The following is a 17129-nucleotide window of genomic DNA, read 5'->3' on the forward strand; positions in this document are numbered from 1 at the left end:
TTTTTTTTTTTTTAATGAAATAAACTCAGTCCTTCTGCATAAAAAAAAAAAGAGATCTAAATTAGAGTCCATCTACTTTATAGCCTAGCTTAGTTGCAACACAATTATGAGACTTTGTACATTCTTAATGTAAATCGATTAATTCTTTGGATTATTCCCAGATTTTATCCAACCACAGCAAACTGTACTCTAGCAGCATGGATGTAGCTATGCTGGCATGAAACCTCAGAGCAGATGGCTATACATACCACCTTGGCCATCCATTCTGTTATTCACAAGGCTCGTATTATATATTAAAAAAAAAAAGAAATAACAGAAGTTCTAGATTTTTAGGTTCTGACATTCAGGAAATGACACCTCTGTAGAGTGATCTGTAAACTTAATAACCGTGTTGAACAGGTCTCAAATATTGTAAATTATTGTATTTCTTCCCTCAGTGAACATTTATTACTGGATTCTGCACACAATTCCCAACTGATTTCTTAACAATCACTTTTCACAATGAAATGTCTCATACTGCAAACCAAAATAACACAGTATTCAGTGTCTTACACATTCACTGGCACAGTTTCATTTTTTAACTATAAAATTCTGTTTTATGAAATGCCTCTTTTTTTGGTGGAGTTAAGTACTCTACCTCAACTCTTTTTTTATACTCAAAGCTTGGCTGTATTTATGTTGGCTAATAAGGACTCATATAAGAAACTGAAGAAACTGTGGGAGTGAGATGAAAACACTATATGCAACATTTAAAAGAATACAAAAAATTATTTTTTGTTGGTCAAAAAAGTAGATATTGCACCATGCTTTGCTGAAAGCTGTAGAGAACCTGTGACACAAGTAAGAAGTAGGTACTATCACACTGCAAGTATTACTACTGAATAAATTTGCTGTTTTGAAGTATGTGTAGTTTGTAGACCATAGGAAAAATCCCTGGCTAGGCTCAGGTCAGTAGTCAACAGCATGGACGTAATTTGCTCCAGAAGTACAACTAGGGGCTATTTCCCCCCACCACTTTGACTGAAAAAAAATATGTTTGAAACACGTAGCTAATCTTTTCAGGCTTGAATGCTGTGCTTGAGTATTTGGGTGCATCTTTAGATAGTGAAACAACTGACCATCCACCAGTGCTCTGAACTCCAGGCTACTTATACAGGTTGGTGACTTCATGTAGTGAAAAAACACAATGCATTTCAAATGGACCATGAATCACTGTGCTTGCTCACAGTGCAGAGAGATCAGATCCTCAACCCGCTCACACTTACAAAAAAAGGAGAATTCCTGTGTTGGCCAATGCAAAAGCGAGGCCTAGAATGCCACTGCCCATGATGGCATTGCTGAGGTTGAAGACGGACATTCCCAGAGAAGTCGTTCCTGGAATCTGGAGAAATAGAGGTTCACAGGTCAGCAACAGCTTGGAACAGAGCACAGAAATGCTGCTACACTTTGACTTGCAGGGTACATGATATATCAGATAAAAGCATCTACTGCTGTGGGAGCAAATTAGTAAAAACTGTGAGTTTTGGAACAGAAAAAAAGCCACCAAACTTTTTCACAGCTATATTCTGATTGCTGTCCTACAGATTTCGTAAATTCCATTAAAAACATGGGCAACATACAACTCATATAGTTTCAGTTTTAAAATCCATCTCTCACTATGCCTGTGGGACATCTTAGGCATGTGAGTGATATACTGCAAGGCCGTAAGGAACCACCATGGCCTCCTGCCCAGCACAGGCCTGGGGACTTCTCTTTCCTGACCCAGCACTTTTTCAAGACCACGTCAAAAGGCCCTCCCAACGCACAATGTAGTACATTTCATTTGGACAGAGAGAAGACCAGCAAGAAGGACTTACATATTCATCACACTTCTTCTTTTCCAGGTGGCTGTTTGTGAGACTTCTTCTGCTTTCTCGGTCCGAGATAAACTTGCTGAAAGAAGTCAGAGGATTTATTTCCAGCAGGAGTGGTTAGGAAACGTGAACAAGTTAATTCTGTGAGCAGCATGTGATTACAAAATACACAATGTATAAAAGCTGTATGCGAAAAGAGGTCAAACTCGTAACTATTTAAGGATCCCGATTATGGTTCCCTGACACCAGCACACACTGTGCCTCAGTAAAGGTAGCACTTGTACAGGATCAGAATGGTATTTTAGGGAATGGTATTTTAGGAGATTTAGTAATGAAAAAGCATTAATTTTGTGGGCAGGAAAGCAATGAATTTGCACAGACGCTAGCAAGACATGCTTCTCCAGGTGTCCTGCAGAGGTGCGGCCACCACTGTCTTGGCGTGATGCTTGTACCCAGCCTGGCTGTGCTCCCTGGGCTTTGGCCCTGCCACCACTGAGCCATGCAGCACCCTGAAAGTGGGATAAGCCAGAGGGAATGCCACGTACAAGCCCTCAGTTGCTGCCATACTGCTGATGTGGCTGGAGTTAAGAGGAGGAAGAGATGCTGCATGCAGCCAGTGCTGGGTGGGACCATCCTGAACAGGACGACATGCTCTGCGGGTGGACCTCAGGTTTGGGCTACCATATTGTCATCAAAAAGCCTTTCAAAACTCAGTATTGAATTCACCATGCTGCAAAATTAAACACCTCTGTGCAGGAGAGCATGTGGTAAACTATTTTTCCTTCTCTGCACCTTTGCTTGTTCTGCCCCCCCAGTACATGCACACTGAGGAACTCACTGTCACCAGAGCAAGATTTGCTTCCTGCCTTTGTGTGTTGGTATCCCAGGGATTTATGACACTTCTGATTAGGGTGAGCTGCTATTTTCTCCCAGACCCTCTCTTCAACAAACAATTTTAGTTTGTATAAAACATTCTTTCAGCTTTTCATCTTTTGGAGGTTTATGCACAATTAAGTCCCTGGCATCTCTGCTAATTTGCAGATGGTTCTCGAGCACTGGCTACTGCATCAGCCATCGCACACACTACATACCTAGCCAGAGGCTGTCACCAAGCTTCAGAGGCCCTTTTTGCTGTAGGCAGATTAAGGTGGCTCTTCTTAAATGAAAACAAGCAAACAGTAAGCTGAACACAAAGTTCCCACAGCTGGGAACTTCTGACCAGGGACACACAGCTCAAACTCCGGCTGTGCATTATTTCCATACATCTGAAGGCACTCAGTCTGGTAATTTAATGCTGAATTTATAAATACAGAGCTCTATCAAAGTTCCCCACTGCCCTGGTTGTGACCTAATTGCTAGCAATATATGAGAGCACAGCTTCTAAGGATATACTAAGATCAAGCTGCTGACTTGAATCCCGCAGCTGATGCTCTGAACTCCATGTCTTTAGTATTTTGTTCATCAAACATACCTTGTGCTCATTCGTTAGATATTGGGGCTAAAATCCTTAGAAGCAAATATCTTTGAAAGTTTGACCTTTCTCTACTACACACACATTTTCAGTTTATCCTTAAATTCGGGCAAAGCTGGCAAGATGCATTTAGTGTTATTGCTGTTTTTTTTTTTTTTTTGGTTTGTTTTTTTTTCAACTTTGATTCCTACCTAGCAGTCTGTTTCAGTTTGCTCTATATAAATATAAACCAACTATAGGCTTCTCCTGTATTTTTAAAGCTAGTAACTTCAGAAACTAATTTGCTGTAAAACAGAGATATGGGCCAGGTTCACCAGCCCTAAAGCAGCTGGAATAGATGGCTGATCCTCCCTTACTGTTTTAAGGAGTGAAAAGTAACCACTTCTAAGCTGGAACGATCCAAAATTAACTTTCTGAAGCTCACCGGGAAGGTATTTCACCCTCACAGAATAAAGTTTCAACCCGGTCTTCTATAGATTCAGAGCACGTGGGTTTTTTTCCATGTCTGTTTAAAGCCCATCTCCTGAGCACGGGCAGCTGAGCATGAGTGATCTGACAAAGACATTCCAGCTCTCTCTTGAAACACCCTGCAGGCAATTTGTACAGGCAGGAACACAGAGAAGCGTTTTGTCTTTTTTGGATTTCTGACCGCTGCTTGGAACATCTGTGGGCTTTGCCTCCTTCTTTCAGCCACAGAGGTCATGTGTCATTTCAGATTTTGTTGGAGGAGAGGAGTTAACTAGTCTGATCACCCTGCTTCTGCTCATCTGTACGCATTCGGTCTCTGTTTAATAATCATAAAAACAACATATCTGTAGATACTATATTGATTATTGCCCCTGGTATTAAAGTTAAGTGAAAACTATAGTTTCCTTGGTGAAAACTAGTCAGATAAGATAAACTGATCCAAAGCACTTTCTTTTGACTCAGGCGTATGTTAAAATGGACTGGGTTTGCTGTCCAGCCTGTTGTCTCCTCTGACAAGGTGGGCAGACCTCCTGCAAGATGCAAAGCACGGCGCCCAGCTTTTTGCAGGGTGCTTCCCAGCCCTGCCTGCCAGCTGGGGGGCTGCCTGTGCGCTGCAGCGGGGAGCTGTGGGGCTGCAGAGGTGTCTGTGTGTCCTGCCGGCTGCGCCCTGGCTGCGGCTGCCTGTGCTGGTGCAGACAGCTCAGCCGGCAAGCCCGGGCGAGAAGGCTGCCTCGGGACCACGCTCCGTAGGTGGTACGGACGCACCGTGGGACACCCTACGCTTCCCGGGAATGGAATGTGTTGCTGAAGTTAAAAAAAAAAAAAGGAGTAAGAAGAAAGTAGGGCAAAGGTAGTCCGATAAATTCAAATAGATTCAACATGAATTTTCCCAAGATTTGCCTTTTTTAAATAAAAATTCCATGTTTTTAAAATTTCACTGTCCTTTTTCCTATGGTATATGAAAGGAACACACGCTGTAAGAATAACGTTTCTGGTTAAACCACGCCATGCATCTGCTCTGCTTAACAGATTAGAAAATGAGCTATTCATTGTCACACTGTTGTATATTTGACCTTTATAAATCTGACTGGAATGAAGTGAGTTGACTGCTGCAGATTGTCCCAACCTGTGCAAGCACTGGAGCCCAGTTATAGGTGCCACAGAAAGGCACGGTAAGGCAGTCTGTGCCTTCAGCGCCTTGCGACTCCTTGACAAGCACAAAACCCATTTGTGCTGTTTCTTGTCTTCATTTTGAACGCTTAGCCTTAAAAGGCATAACCTGTACTTGTATGTTTCTGCTATCCTCATGTCCTTCCTACATCACAGCCAAGCATGTTTATGCAAAACTTTTTAGATACATTTATAAAACATCCTGGGCAAAAGATAATCAGCTCGTCCTTGTGATGAATGAAGCCTCATGGTTGGCTTGGAAAGAATTTCTTAATCCAATTCTTTTTCTGGCTTGATTTAGTAAAACGTAGAAACTCAGTCTTATTGATAAAGTGATTTAAAAGGACCGTGCTTAACCATGGTCTCAAAATTTAATTTATTAAAGGACTTAAATGAGAAATGTTTGATAAAGGTGATATCCTGGAGCTAACCATTTTGGCTAAGCAGAGTTAAAACCATTTAGCCATCTCAGATACGTTTAAACATAATTAACTTAAAGTGGTATTTGACAATGCCTTAAACATTTGTTAGGGAGAGCTGGTTTTGCCAAGCTGACAGAACTCTATCCTCAGGCAGTTTCTTAAACGGAGCTGCAGCTTGAGCGATGGCAAAGATTTCCAGGGCAAGCAGGAACAAGAAATGCAGAAGAAAACTTGCTCTGGCTTACGCTATGGAACTTCAACCAGATCTGGGTACAGCTACCAGCAACCTTGTTAACTGAACAAGGAGGGCTCCTCACTTAGGAGTAGCTGCAGACCAGGACAAGCATTCAGCCAGCAGCTTCCTGAGAGCATCATCATAGTTACAAGTTTGCTGAACAGCTTAGTGGATTTGTCCTGCTGTCGCACAAAGCAGCAGGTCACCTAAGCACTGATGCATGTCATGTTCAGCGATGGCACAGTTGTGTAGCCAGGATAAATGGTTAAAAGATGGCAAATCCATGCCTGGATTTGATGCAAGTTCCTTTATAGGCATTCCCAGAAAATGTTTAACACTTGCATGTAAAGAAAAACCACTCCCAACACAGCCCTTCCCAAATGACATCCCCTCCCCGCATACAACTACCTATATAAATGCATATTCAGGCCCAGAAAGTGCTGGAAATCCAAAGGGAACTAGAGAATTGTTTTCCAAGATCAGGAAATATTTGGGGTTTAAATCAGACCTGGAATCATCTTCTCACTGCTGTATCGTCCCCAAAAGACCCTTAAAAACGTTGCTCTACATTCAGCTTGAAAAATTATGCACTGAGAAAAAAACGGTTCAAAATGAAATACAGAGTGTGAAATCAAACAAGTTGAAACAACTAAAAAAAAAAGTCAGTTGAAAATTACAGATCTAATCTAAAGCTCAAGTGAAATCAACAAAAAAAAGTCCCACTGATTTCGGTGGACTTTGGAGTTTCACAAGGCCTTACACACTGTGTGTCTGACAGCACAGAAGACGATCTCCTGTATGTCTGTTAACCTCTTATCCCACAGGGACCAGGCGATTGCCAACACAGCTGTAGGAAGGGAATAACCACGTCCTCAGGGGATGTGCTTGCCGAGGGGAGCAGAATGGGGTCTGGGTGCCATTAGGGGCGCTTGCAGGAGCATGGAGTGGCAAGGTGGAAAGTAGCACGAGCATGGCGCTATGCACAGGGCACAGCAGCAGACAGCATGTGTGAGTGAGGAGGTGCCCAGCGAACACCAAGGCAGAGGGGAAATAGCAATGGGATATTTGGTATGACCAAGTGGTGCTCTGTGGAGGAAGAAAATCACCCACACAGGAACAGAGAACTGTGTCATCTGCCTGAAGAGCCAAAGCAGGACTTAGAAATTCTTTATTTCTGACACCTTCCACACCACATTTTTCTTTCCTCCTTTGCTTGACCCTGCTCAGACTTGGCCGTGCTCACAACACAGCTCCACAAGCACTCACTGAAAGAGGACAGACTAATGGGGTTTCTCCCCTTGCCAGTTACCTGTGGCACCAGCCAAGAGCTCAGCCACCCCTCCCTCCTCCTGTCAAGGACATGAATCCTCAGCAGGCTCTGGGGAGCGCCTCCACCGCTGTCAGCTCCTGAGCTCCAGGGGAGCCAGCAGGAAAGTCAGCAGGTTCATACAGGAATTGTTTTGTTTTGGCAAAGTCGGAGGGGTTTTTTCTCTTGCTCTCACTTTTTTTTTTTTTTTTTTTTTTTAACAGAAGTGGTTTGTGTTTCGCCCTGGCACTTTCCATCAAAGCAGTTGCATCAGAAAATTCCTGACCAGCCCTCACCTCCACCAGTGCAGCTGTGCTGTGGTCGCAGCGCTGCAGGGTGCATCTGGCGGCTGCCCCAGGACTTCCCCGGCCAGGCTGGCTCCAGCCCTGCCCTCTGGGGCTCACCACTTCAGCAGGAACCTTGGTTAGAAAACAGCTTCGTGCTCTACAGCTTGCAAAACCCAGCCAGGGCACAGCAGCAGATCTCAGCACCTGTTGGATGCTGGTGCCCGGCAGAGACACCTGGCAGATGTGCCGTCACATCCCTTCTGTAAATGACTATCCTGTAGTAAAGTCAATGGCTGGTTTTCACCAAAACTGATAAAAAGCTGCACTCCTTAGCTGGACTTGGGTTACGTAAAGGTCTCTGTTTGACCAGCCCCTCGCTCTCCCTGCCTTGGGGACAGCCACTACTGCCTGGTCCATCCCACCCCAGAGTGAACAGTGAGTGCCAGCTGCACGTTCCACAAGCCTGGGGACAGGGATTTGGCCAGGCAGGTTACAACTGTCACAGCAGAGACCAAAGGTCAACGAGGCGATCTGCCCCATGCTATTCTCTTGGTCAAATTGCATTTATTATTATTACTTCTCCTCTGTGTGCGAGTCGACGTCTCAGAATGTTGGCTTTTTGCTACGTTATATGTTTGTGCATTTTATTAGACTAATTTGAAAGATTCGAAACGATGAATAAATTGCCACTCTGTTTGCTTTATCTGCTGTTGCAGCCTATGCCCAACAGATGTCACATATGAAATTCAAATTACATCTTCAAATGGAGCATGACTTGGTGATGAATAATTCAAAACATATACTGAAAATTAGAATGCTGTTTTTAAACAGTGTGTTTCTTAGCGCAGGCAGCGTCAGTGGAAAAATACTCACCTATTTATCTGGCCATTTTCCACCTCTGTGAAATCATTTGAATCATTGCTGATGTTATCATCTTCGGGGACAGTCATATTCTGCAATTCAGTCAGTTCTAATCCAGCTTTGAACGGCATCCTGGACAAGGAACTGTACGTATCCAACTGTTTCTCGAAATGTTAGTGTTTGGTTGAGGTCTGGCGGGTAAATTGCAGCCACAGTGTCAGCGACCTAGGTGAAACACAGAAAAAGCCCAAGATGTATGTATACACCAACAGCAGGCAGTATCACCCAAATACAGTGAAACCTGGACAAGAGGGAACGATGCTACCAAGCAATTTGATATTATTAGAAGCACTTCAGGCTGTAACCTAAACACACTGCAGAAGAGTAGTGATGTTAAACTCCTCAATGAGATCCTTACAAAATTACCCAGTCCTGACCTTACAAATTTACCCAGTCCCACAACCAACTGCTGAGGATGGTGCTGGTAGTTATAAACTGGTGAGCAAACCAATTCTGTTTGTGCCAGAAAAAAGAGACTCACGACCTATAAATTAAGGAATAAAAATGGTTTGCTTGCCCAAGGCCCATTTAGTTATTTCATGTTCATCTTCTGTATGTTCTTGCTGTTGCCTTTTACTTGAAAATATAAAATACCTCACATCTGTGCCACTGCTAAATGGAGAAACAGAGGGACAGAGTTACCACAGTGCTCTCCTCTGCTGCTATCTGTACTCCAGGTAGTTGAATGTGTTAAGTTTTTTCTGGTAAAGAAGCTTTACAGAGGATACTCTGTGTATGGCTGAACTTATTCTGAACAGGGACAGCAACAGGTCTCTAAGCTTACATCTCATACGTAGAAAGAATAACGTACAGCTTGTGCCAAGCAATTATTATTTGGAGATCAGGAGGTCTCTCCACTGACAGATGCGTTGCATAAAAGCAAAAACACCACAGGCAGATCGAGCAAGGCTGCTACAGACACATTTCCTTGTCAGAAATGCAAATCAACTGAAATACCAACGTTTTCCGGAGTCTGACCGCTCTCAGCTGAACGACAACTCCTGCGTGATGCTGAGGCACTGGATTGTTATTCAGAAACCAGCTCCCACACCACAGCTCTCTTAATTCCCATTTTGTGAATGAATGGTCTGCCCTACTGCCAAACGACGATTTGCAATTCACCCTGGGGTACTTGGTGAATGTTCACATACCAGATCCATTTGGGGATATTTTCTCAAACCCTCAGAGCTACCTCAAAACCATCGAACTACTCACAGGCAACCACGGAAGCAAGAGCATCCCCAATTAACTTTACAGGACCCGATGCTTTGGGCTTGCTTATGCCACCTCCCCAGCGCAAGGAGGAGGCCTTTGCAAAGGGGCCCGTTTCCCTGTAAGTGGTTTCTCAGAAATAATTTCATCTTGAAGTATAGACGTGCTCTTAGAAAAGCCCAGGCTGCCCCAGGGCACCCGGTGTACAGATGGGGCAGCTCCGTGGGATCGGGGCCTGTCCTCCTGGGTGCTACGATGGCGGCACACTGCTGAGAAACGGCTGCAGGCCGGCAAACAGGGGTGGCTCTGGCGGTGACATTCTGGAACAGTCTTCCCAGAGGCATAAAATAGTCTACCTATTTTGGAAGGGGAGCGTGATCTTTTTATGAAAGGATAAAGCCATAGGAGGCAGCGGCTGCTGAGGTGGCAAGGGCCGAGCACACTGCATCCTGAAGCTTCTTGTGACCGTGAGTTCCTAAAATAAACAATGCCTTAATAGAAGTGGCAATGGCTGTGCCGAGATCTGTATCTGCTGACATTTTTAAAGTTATGCAGAGGCTCCTCTGAAATTCAAGCAGTGCAACTTTCCCTTTGGGGGCTGTTTTGCATCTCAGTCCCCCAGGAGGATTTTCCCAATCGCCCTGACGCTGCCTGTGTGCTTAAGAAATTCCACACTGAGTGTGTTCAAAAACAGGTGCTGAAATTCACCCTTCTGTGAGGTAAACAGCGTGCTGGAAAGCAGTCTTCACAGCTCACTGACGTGCAGCTCCTGCTTCTCCTTTCTGCTGTGGTGCAGCTGAAATGCTGGGGTCGGACCGGCAGGAAAGTGGCTCGTTGGTTCATTTGCATGGAATTTTTGCAATGCAAAAGTGATGACTTTTTTCCTTGTTTATTTTTGTTTGTTTTAACTAAAGCTCAGATTCAACAACAAAAAGGATTGAATGAAGATGCAGCAAAATGCTAGTGCAACCTAAGCCAGCTGAAACACTAGCAACAACTTCAGCAGATTCCAGATTTCAGACAGATGAGTGGGTCCTGCAACAGCGTGACAGTGTTTTGGAGCCTGTACTAGGTTCTCGCTAAGTTAAGGGAATTATTTAAACAAAACAAAACCCTGAAACCAAAAACATTGTTGAGCAAAATAATTCATTGCACTTTCAAGTATGAGAAAACTTGATCTCAGTGCCAAAACATGAGGGCAGCGAAGAGAGAACCACGGGGCTGAGGACTGAAACTGTCACAGCGTGAACTCAGTGCAAGCCCTTGGCGAAGGATAACCACACCACCATCCTTAGCACCTCCATCTGTAAAGCTGGGATGACAATAGCAACAATACTGCTCAGTCTGTGAAGAGCTGGCAAGTTCAGAGAGAAAGGTGGTATGTGTGGTATCTGGAAAAAAAACCTCTAAGCAAACCTCCAAAATTTTGCAAAATTAACTTTCCTTAGATATATACACTGCAAACCCTTTGTCAGAGCTAACCACCCTAGGCACCCTCTGCAGTCAGTAGAGTACTACAAGTGGCTGCAGGAACTTCACCCCCAGAACTCCCATTTTACATTGCAGGCTTTATTTTGCTCATTGTGACGATCAGCACACAGGTCCCAAACAACACCAACAGTCCCCACGGGCAGGGTTCACATCAGCTGGGTTTTCTCCCCACGCTGCCCGCCAGCTTTGGGCACTGACAGGACAACTTGCCCAGCCATGCTGAGCTGGAAAGGCAGAGGGAAGGAAGCAAGCCATTCCTCTGGTGTAGGTGCCACTGATGTTGTGGGAAGGAAAAAAATAAAAGCTTCAACCATATATGTTGATTCTGAGCTGTACTCGAAGAAGGATGTATTTTTACCCAAAGGCCTTTTCATTCAAGCAATGTCATATGATAAAAGAAAATAAAAACGCTATCTTGGCAAAAAAAAATCAGTGACTGAGCTTGATTATTTAATGTGAATTAAAAATAATCTCAAGTGTGGTTGCAGCAATCCCACTCTGCTTGCTACTCTGCCCACCCTTAAACTTCACAGAGAAGTTTCAGATACTTGCAGTCAAACCAGACACAGTCTCCAGACACACATAGTAAATCAGCAAGGGAAAGTAAGAATTCTGCCCTTAATTCAAACTTTCCCACTCACATGCGCAAATAGTTCATTGAAGTATGAATTGCCCTGAGAGAAAACCAGAAAAGGCTAAAGTCACTTCTAAAGGAAGCTCAAAGGTCTGTGTTTGGTAGCTGATCCAGGCCCTCAGTTCAGTAGAAAAAACTCTGCTGTGGCCTACGAGTTTGGCTTTTCTCTTTAGACATCCCATGACATGTCCTGTAAAAACCATTATGGATAATTTACTCATCGTGTACTCCTTGCAGAAAATGGGAAAGATTACAACTGGTCACAGACTTCAGGAGGACAGTGAGATGACAGAAGAAGATAAAACAAGCTTTTTTCCCTCAAGGACACGGAGACCTTCACAAGTCATTAAAACACATTCCAAGAGCTGGGCTCCTTTCTCTGTTGCCTTCTGAAATATCAAAGGAAAAAAAAAATCCTGCAACTCCACTCTTCTGGATTGTCAAAGTTCCACAACAGCAGAAACAGGCTCAAAAAGTTTGTATTTGAAAAAATACGGCAATGCAGACAATCTAACTTTATTTCTTCTCCTGACTCAAGCATGAACCCTTTCTAGGCAGTACCTGGAAGAGCTGTAGTATCAGAAAACTCTGCTAGAATCGGCCTATCTAACGCTAACATCACTATTGGTGCTAATGGTGATGGTGTAACTTACAGGTATTTGTTGTCATAACCTGCAAATGACATAATTCAAAAAGTGCCATCTTAGGATGTGTGGCTGCCCAGAAGCTGCCCAGCTATGTGGCAGCATATGGGAAGGGCTGGACACCATCTTGCCCATCTCTGAGTATGGTTTTTGTCACGTCGACTTGTACACTCACCGCACACTTCATTCATTGCACATTTCCCGCAGTCTTTGGGATGGCAAATATCCAAGACACACTAAGCAATTTTAAGTATGGAATTCGAGACAATTTACTTAAAAGCTGAAATATGACTCAACTTTCTGGCTGGAAGGAGATTTGCCAATAAAACTCCCTCTTGTTTGGTTAGGAGGTATCAGAATCCAGCACCTGAGTTTCTCACACGCCATTTCACTCCCGCAAAGCCTGAGATATGATACATCTTTCTTTGCTTATACCATTGAAAGTTCTTTCAAAGAAAAGCAATGTGACCAGTAAGACTCCATGAATATAAGTAATGAAACACTGAGCCTGAAAGTCTGCATACAGACTATTCACTTAGATGACAAAAAGCAATAATAGGTTTTAGACGTAACAGTATCACGTTGAAAGGCTGGGAAGCAACCATCTCCTTTCTGTGCAGCATTAGTGACACCTGACATCTGGTACATCAAGTTCCTGTTTTACTCCTAACCTACAGGAAGGACAAAATGGAGAGATGAGAGAAGCGCCACTGAGATAACAAAAGAGCTTGGAAATTAAAGACTGACTCACATCCACTGAGCAAACATCTGAAGTGCTGAAAATGTCACTGCCTCCAGCTATTCAGTACTGCCCCTCTGCAGCCCTGGGAGTGGGAGGAAGGAAGCGGGTTCACCCCAGCCACCCTGGCTCGTGGGGGCCAAGGAGAGCAACCAAGGTGCTGGTGTGCCCCTGCCACCAGCAGCAACAGCGTCAGGCCGTGGGGAATGAGGTTGCCAAAAGCCCTCCCAGCTGCAGCAGCTGTTGGCTCTGTGACTGCAAGCTGTCACCTTCCACATCCAGGTTCCTCTCGCACAGAGCCCCCCAGCACATGGAGAGGGAACAGTTAAAAAAGAAGGTAGTGGGGAGAAACAAGCCAGTGAGAGGAGACTCAACAAGGAAGCTCGGAGAAGGATGCGATGAGAAAGGAGCGATGTGCACAGACGCAGATGCTCAGCCCTCCTCGGCGCTGTGACCTTGCTTCGCAACGGGAAAACGCTCCTGCTCTGCCCCATCGCGCTCTGTGCTGCCCTTCCAGGCTGCAGGAAGGAAGGGAAGAGTCCCCAAATTAAGTCTCGACAGGCTACTCAGCTGATCAAAGGCAGGCAAATCAGAAATCATAAAATCCTAGTCTGATTCACCCAGTGATTCATTACTTTAGGCAAAACACTTAAAGATGAGCCATAAAGGAAAATGGTTTTAAGTACATTTCTGTTCTGAGCCCTTCCCAGTCAATTTAGCGAAGGCATTTGGCAGAGGAATATAGTCACATTTTTTCCTAATTATATTTCTCTGTGAAATCCTCTCAACAGTCTCGGTTTTGCTGGAGATCCCAGGACGCACCGCCACTAATGAACGAACTCTTGTGTTGCACAGGGGCTGTGTGGTGGGAGTGCTGCAGGATGGGCTACAGCAGAGCAGCAGACGATCAGAATGAATCCACAAGGGCTAAATAGCAGCTTTGAAACTCTTATTTTAAATAAATTTTGTACCACGGAAAGAAGACCGCTTTGCGTAGGTTCACATGTAACACACTTTTCCTTTTTTCCTGTTTACATGTAATTTCTTTACTTCACTTTCCTTGACTGTGTGAGACTCAGAGTAGTATTTACCTGATAACCTTACACAAATATTATGAGTTAACCGGAAAAGGGCTGTAAAGCACTTTCAACATGGAAAAGCTGCTATTTTTCCCAAGAGTGGCTGCTAAGGCTTTGTGGATTAGATTAAGGTTACAGCAATAAATACATATCAGAAAGAAAACTTCATTCAGGCTTGAAATATTTACATATTCCCACAACATCTATTTTGCCTTTTTAACACAAACTTCTAAGGCAACAGTAATCGTCACGCCGGCTGCTCAGAAAAAAATGAGAAATAAAAAAGGGGGAAAGGAGAGAGCAGGGGAGGAAGGAAAGTCCCATTTCTGCTCAGTCACCCCTCTGCCCCCAGTAAAGAACACCCCCCCCCAAATTAGAAAATCTGGATCAGACAGAGGAGGAGGAGGAGCCTGCAAGCACAGAGCGCCCTTCCTCCCCCTCCAGGCACTAAAACCCTTGTAAAAAGCAGGGTTTGGCCAGGAAGGAGGATCGATCCTCCATGTTCTCCCGCAGGCTGCAGAGAGGCGAGGGAGAGGCCTGGTGCCTGGGGCTCGCATGGCCCAGCCGGCCGGCCCCGCTGCTCCCTGCCACAAGCGAGGCAGGGGGTGCTGCTGCTGCTGTGGTGTGCTCCACTGAACCACGCTCTCTGTGCTGCCTCTTTGGACTAAAAACCTCCAAAAAGGCAAAGTCAAATAGCAGTCATTTGGTACGACCCCGCTGTAGTGGGCGACGTGCCACTAGGCCACCACGGAAGGCCTCGGCTCACCAGGAGCATGGTGGTTCCTAGATCTCAGACAGGTTTCTGCCCATTGGCCTCAGAGCAATTCCAGAAGGGGCTCCCAGCCTGGAAATGGCAATTGTTGGTGCTATGTATCCTTCAGAAACAGATGGAATTTCCTTTTAGAGGCTTTTTAAACGAAGTTCACACTTTGGTAGCAAAGGAAGAAAAAGTTAGATGGAACGTTGCTCTTGCTTCGTCCCCTTGTAGCACCCTTACTTCTAAGGTGGTCAGGCTCAGCATATAACTATGTTTTCTTCCAGAGCATGTTCGACCGATCAGAAATGAGCTTTTTCTAGTATTTTACTCCTACAACAACAACTGCCCCCCCTTATTTTGCCTTTCAAGCAACAGGAAAACCCAAGGCCACTGAGAGGTGATGGATGCAGCCCGGGATGCCCGCACCCGAGTGCGCGGGGCTGGTGGAGGTGCCCAGCAGCAGCAGGGCTGTCGGCACACAGCAGGATCCCCGCGGCACCCTCCACGAAGCCAGCTGCTGCAAAGGGCTTTCATTTCACTTCCTCCAGTGTCACATAAACAAAGCGCAGTTTTACACACTTCCCCATCGCCTCTTGCACGAGGAGAGCTGTGTGTGTGTGTGGGGGGGAATTACAGCTACAGGTTGCGTCGCAAACTCGGGGAAACAATGGATCGATACCACTGCCCTACCAGCGAGCTGCAGGTCCGTGCACACACGTGTGTATGTACTGCGAGCCGTACCTCCATGCACACACCTGTGTGTATGGACTGCGAGCTGTAGGTCCACGCACGCACGTGTGTATGTACAGCAAACCGTACCTCCATGCACACACGTGAGCGCATGTACAAGCATGAATCCGAACCTGACCCTTTTTTGTCCGCGCCTTGGGCTCGCCAGGAGCACGCAGCATGGCTGTGCCCCACGCACACGCGTGCCCTGGGCCCTGCTGCATTTCCCCAGAGCCACCCGAACCCCACGGGCCCCTGGGGCCGGGCAGGGCACTGGGGGGGCCCAGCAGGGCTCAGCCCGCAGCGGGCGGCGGCTGCGGCACACGCGGGGCCACCAGGGCGGGTGGAAACCCTCATTATTTCAATGTGCTATTATTTTTTAAATTATTTTGGCGCTGCCAGCGAAAGCTCCCGGCTGCTAACTGCCATTTTATTTTATTTTTTCCTTTAACATTTTTATATTGCGGCAGCATCCCGGCACTCGCTCCCCCCCCCCCCCCGTTTTCCTCCCCACTCTCTAACCCCCCCCACCCCCGTGTGTGTGTATGGGGGGGGCGGGGAGGGGGGGAAGATGCCGCATGCCTCCCCCGCCCCAAATCCAAACCTCCAAAAAGGCAAAGCTCCAAATGCAACTCCCCAAATGCAACCCCCCAAATGCAACCCCCCAAATGCAAACCTCCCCCTCGCTTTCCCCCCAAGCCGGCCCCGCTCTCTCCGCGCATTTTTCTGGGGTCGGACCCGGGTGCGATTTTTCTTTTTCTTTTTCTATCTTTTTTTTTGGGGGGTGGGGGCCGCTCGCGGCGCAGACAAAGCGCTGCCGGCGGGGGGCCGGGGCCCGGCTCCGCAGCACCGTGCGCGGCGCGGAGACAAAGGCGGCGCGGGGAGCGCGGCCCCGGCCCCCGATTGCATCAGACGCCGCCTTACCTTCCCCGGAGCCGCGGGGACCCCCCGGCGTGCGATGGATCCCCCCCTCTGCCGGCGGCCGCACCCCCGGAGCGAGGATGCGTTAAAGAAATTCAATAAAATAACCTCAGCGGCGCGAGCGGGAGGACCCGGGGAAGGGGGGGAGGAATTAAATCGCAGGGCAGAGGACGCAGAGGATGCCGCTCCTCCTCCTCCTCCCGCCGCGGGTGTGTGCATGTGGAGGTGGGCGGGCGGCCGGGAGCGCGCAAGGCGCGCCGCCGACACGGGATCGGGGCCGCGCAGGGGACGGGGCCGCGCCGCCAGGTGCCGCGGAGACCCCCGGGACCCCCCGGGACCCCTCCCTGGGGCCCCTCCCGCCGCCGTCCCGCGGTGCGAACTCGTTTATTTTACACGAAAAAAACGTGGTTTGCTCTCTTTTTTGCTCTCTTTTTTGCAGCTCCGCAGCTGGCCCGAAGGAGAGCCCCTTCTGGCAAGGAGGCCACATTTTTATTTCTATTTTATTTATTTATTTCATTTCATTTCACTTTATTTATTTTATTTATTTATTTTATTTATTTATTTATTTTGGCGGAGTCTTCCCCGAAATGGCCACGGAAGGTCTGGCACCAGCACGTTGCCCGTTTCCTGTTTCGTCATGCAAGTTGTATGGGCTGCCAGCGCTGCGATTCGCGTGTGGGGTCACGGCGTCTTCAGCTGGGGCGAGACACAATTTTTTCAGATGTGCAGGGGGATTTGATGTGCGGATGATTTGCTGTAGCTTATTTCTAGAGTTACATCCGTAAAGTAC

General features: G+C 46.5%; 1 protein-coding gene across 2 annotated transcripts in view; it reads right to left on the reverse strand.

The window, feature by feature from the left end:
* SLC38A1 (solute carrier family 38 member 1) overlaps positions 1-16563 on the reverse strand; it is a 40073-nt gene extending 23510 nt beyond the window's left edge. For both annotated transcript variants that reach the window (XR_004752287.1, XM_035331488.1), the window contains exons 1-4: positions 16343-16563; positions 8086-8298; positions 1857-1932; positions 1266-1381 (exon numbers count right to left, since the gene is read on the reverse strand). Coding sequence is in view for 1 of the 2 variants with exons in the window: in XM_035331488.1 (XP_035187379.1) it covers positions 1266-1381; positions 1857-1932; positions 8086-8204 (311 nt within the window). In the remaining variant the exon portion in view is untranslated. The remainder of the gene's footprint in view (positions 1-1265; positions 1382-1856; positions 1933-8085; positions 8299-16342) is intronic.
* Positions 16564-17129: the final 566 nt, after the last annotated feature.

Source organism: Oxyura jamaicensis, chromosome 1 (assembly GCF_011077185.1).
Source record: "Oxyura jamaicensis isolate SHBP4307 breed ruddy duck chromosome 1, BPBGC_Ojam_1.0, whole genome shotgun sequence".
Taxonomy (NCBI): domain Eukaryota; kingdom Metazoa; phylum Chordata; class Aves; order Anseriformes; family Anatidae; genus Oxyura; species Oxyura jamaicensis.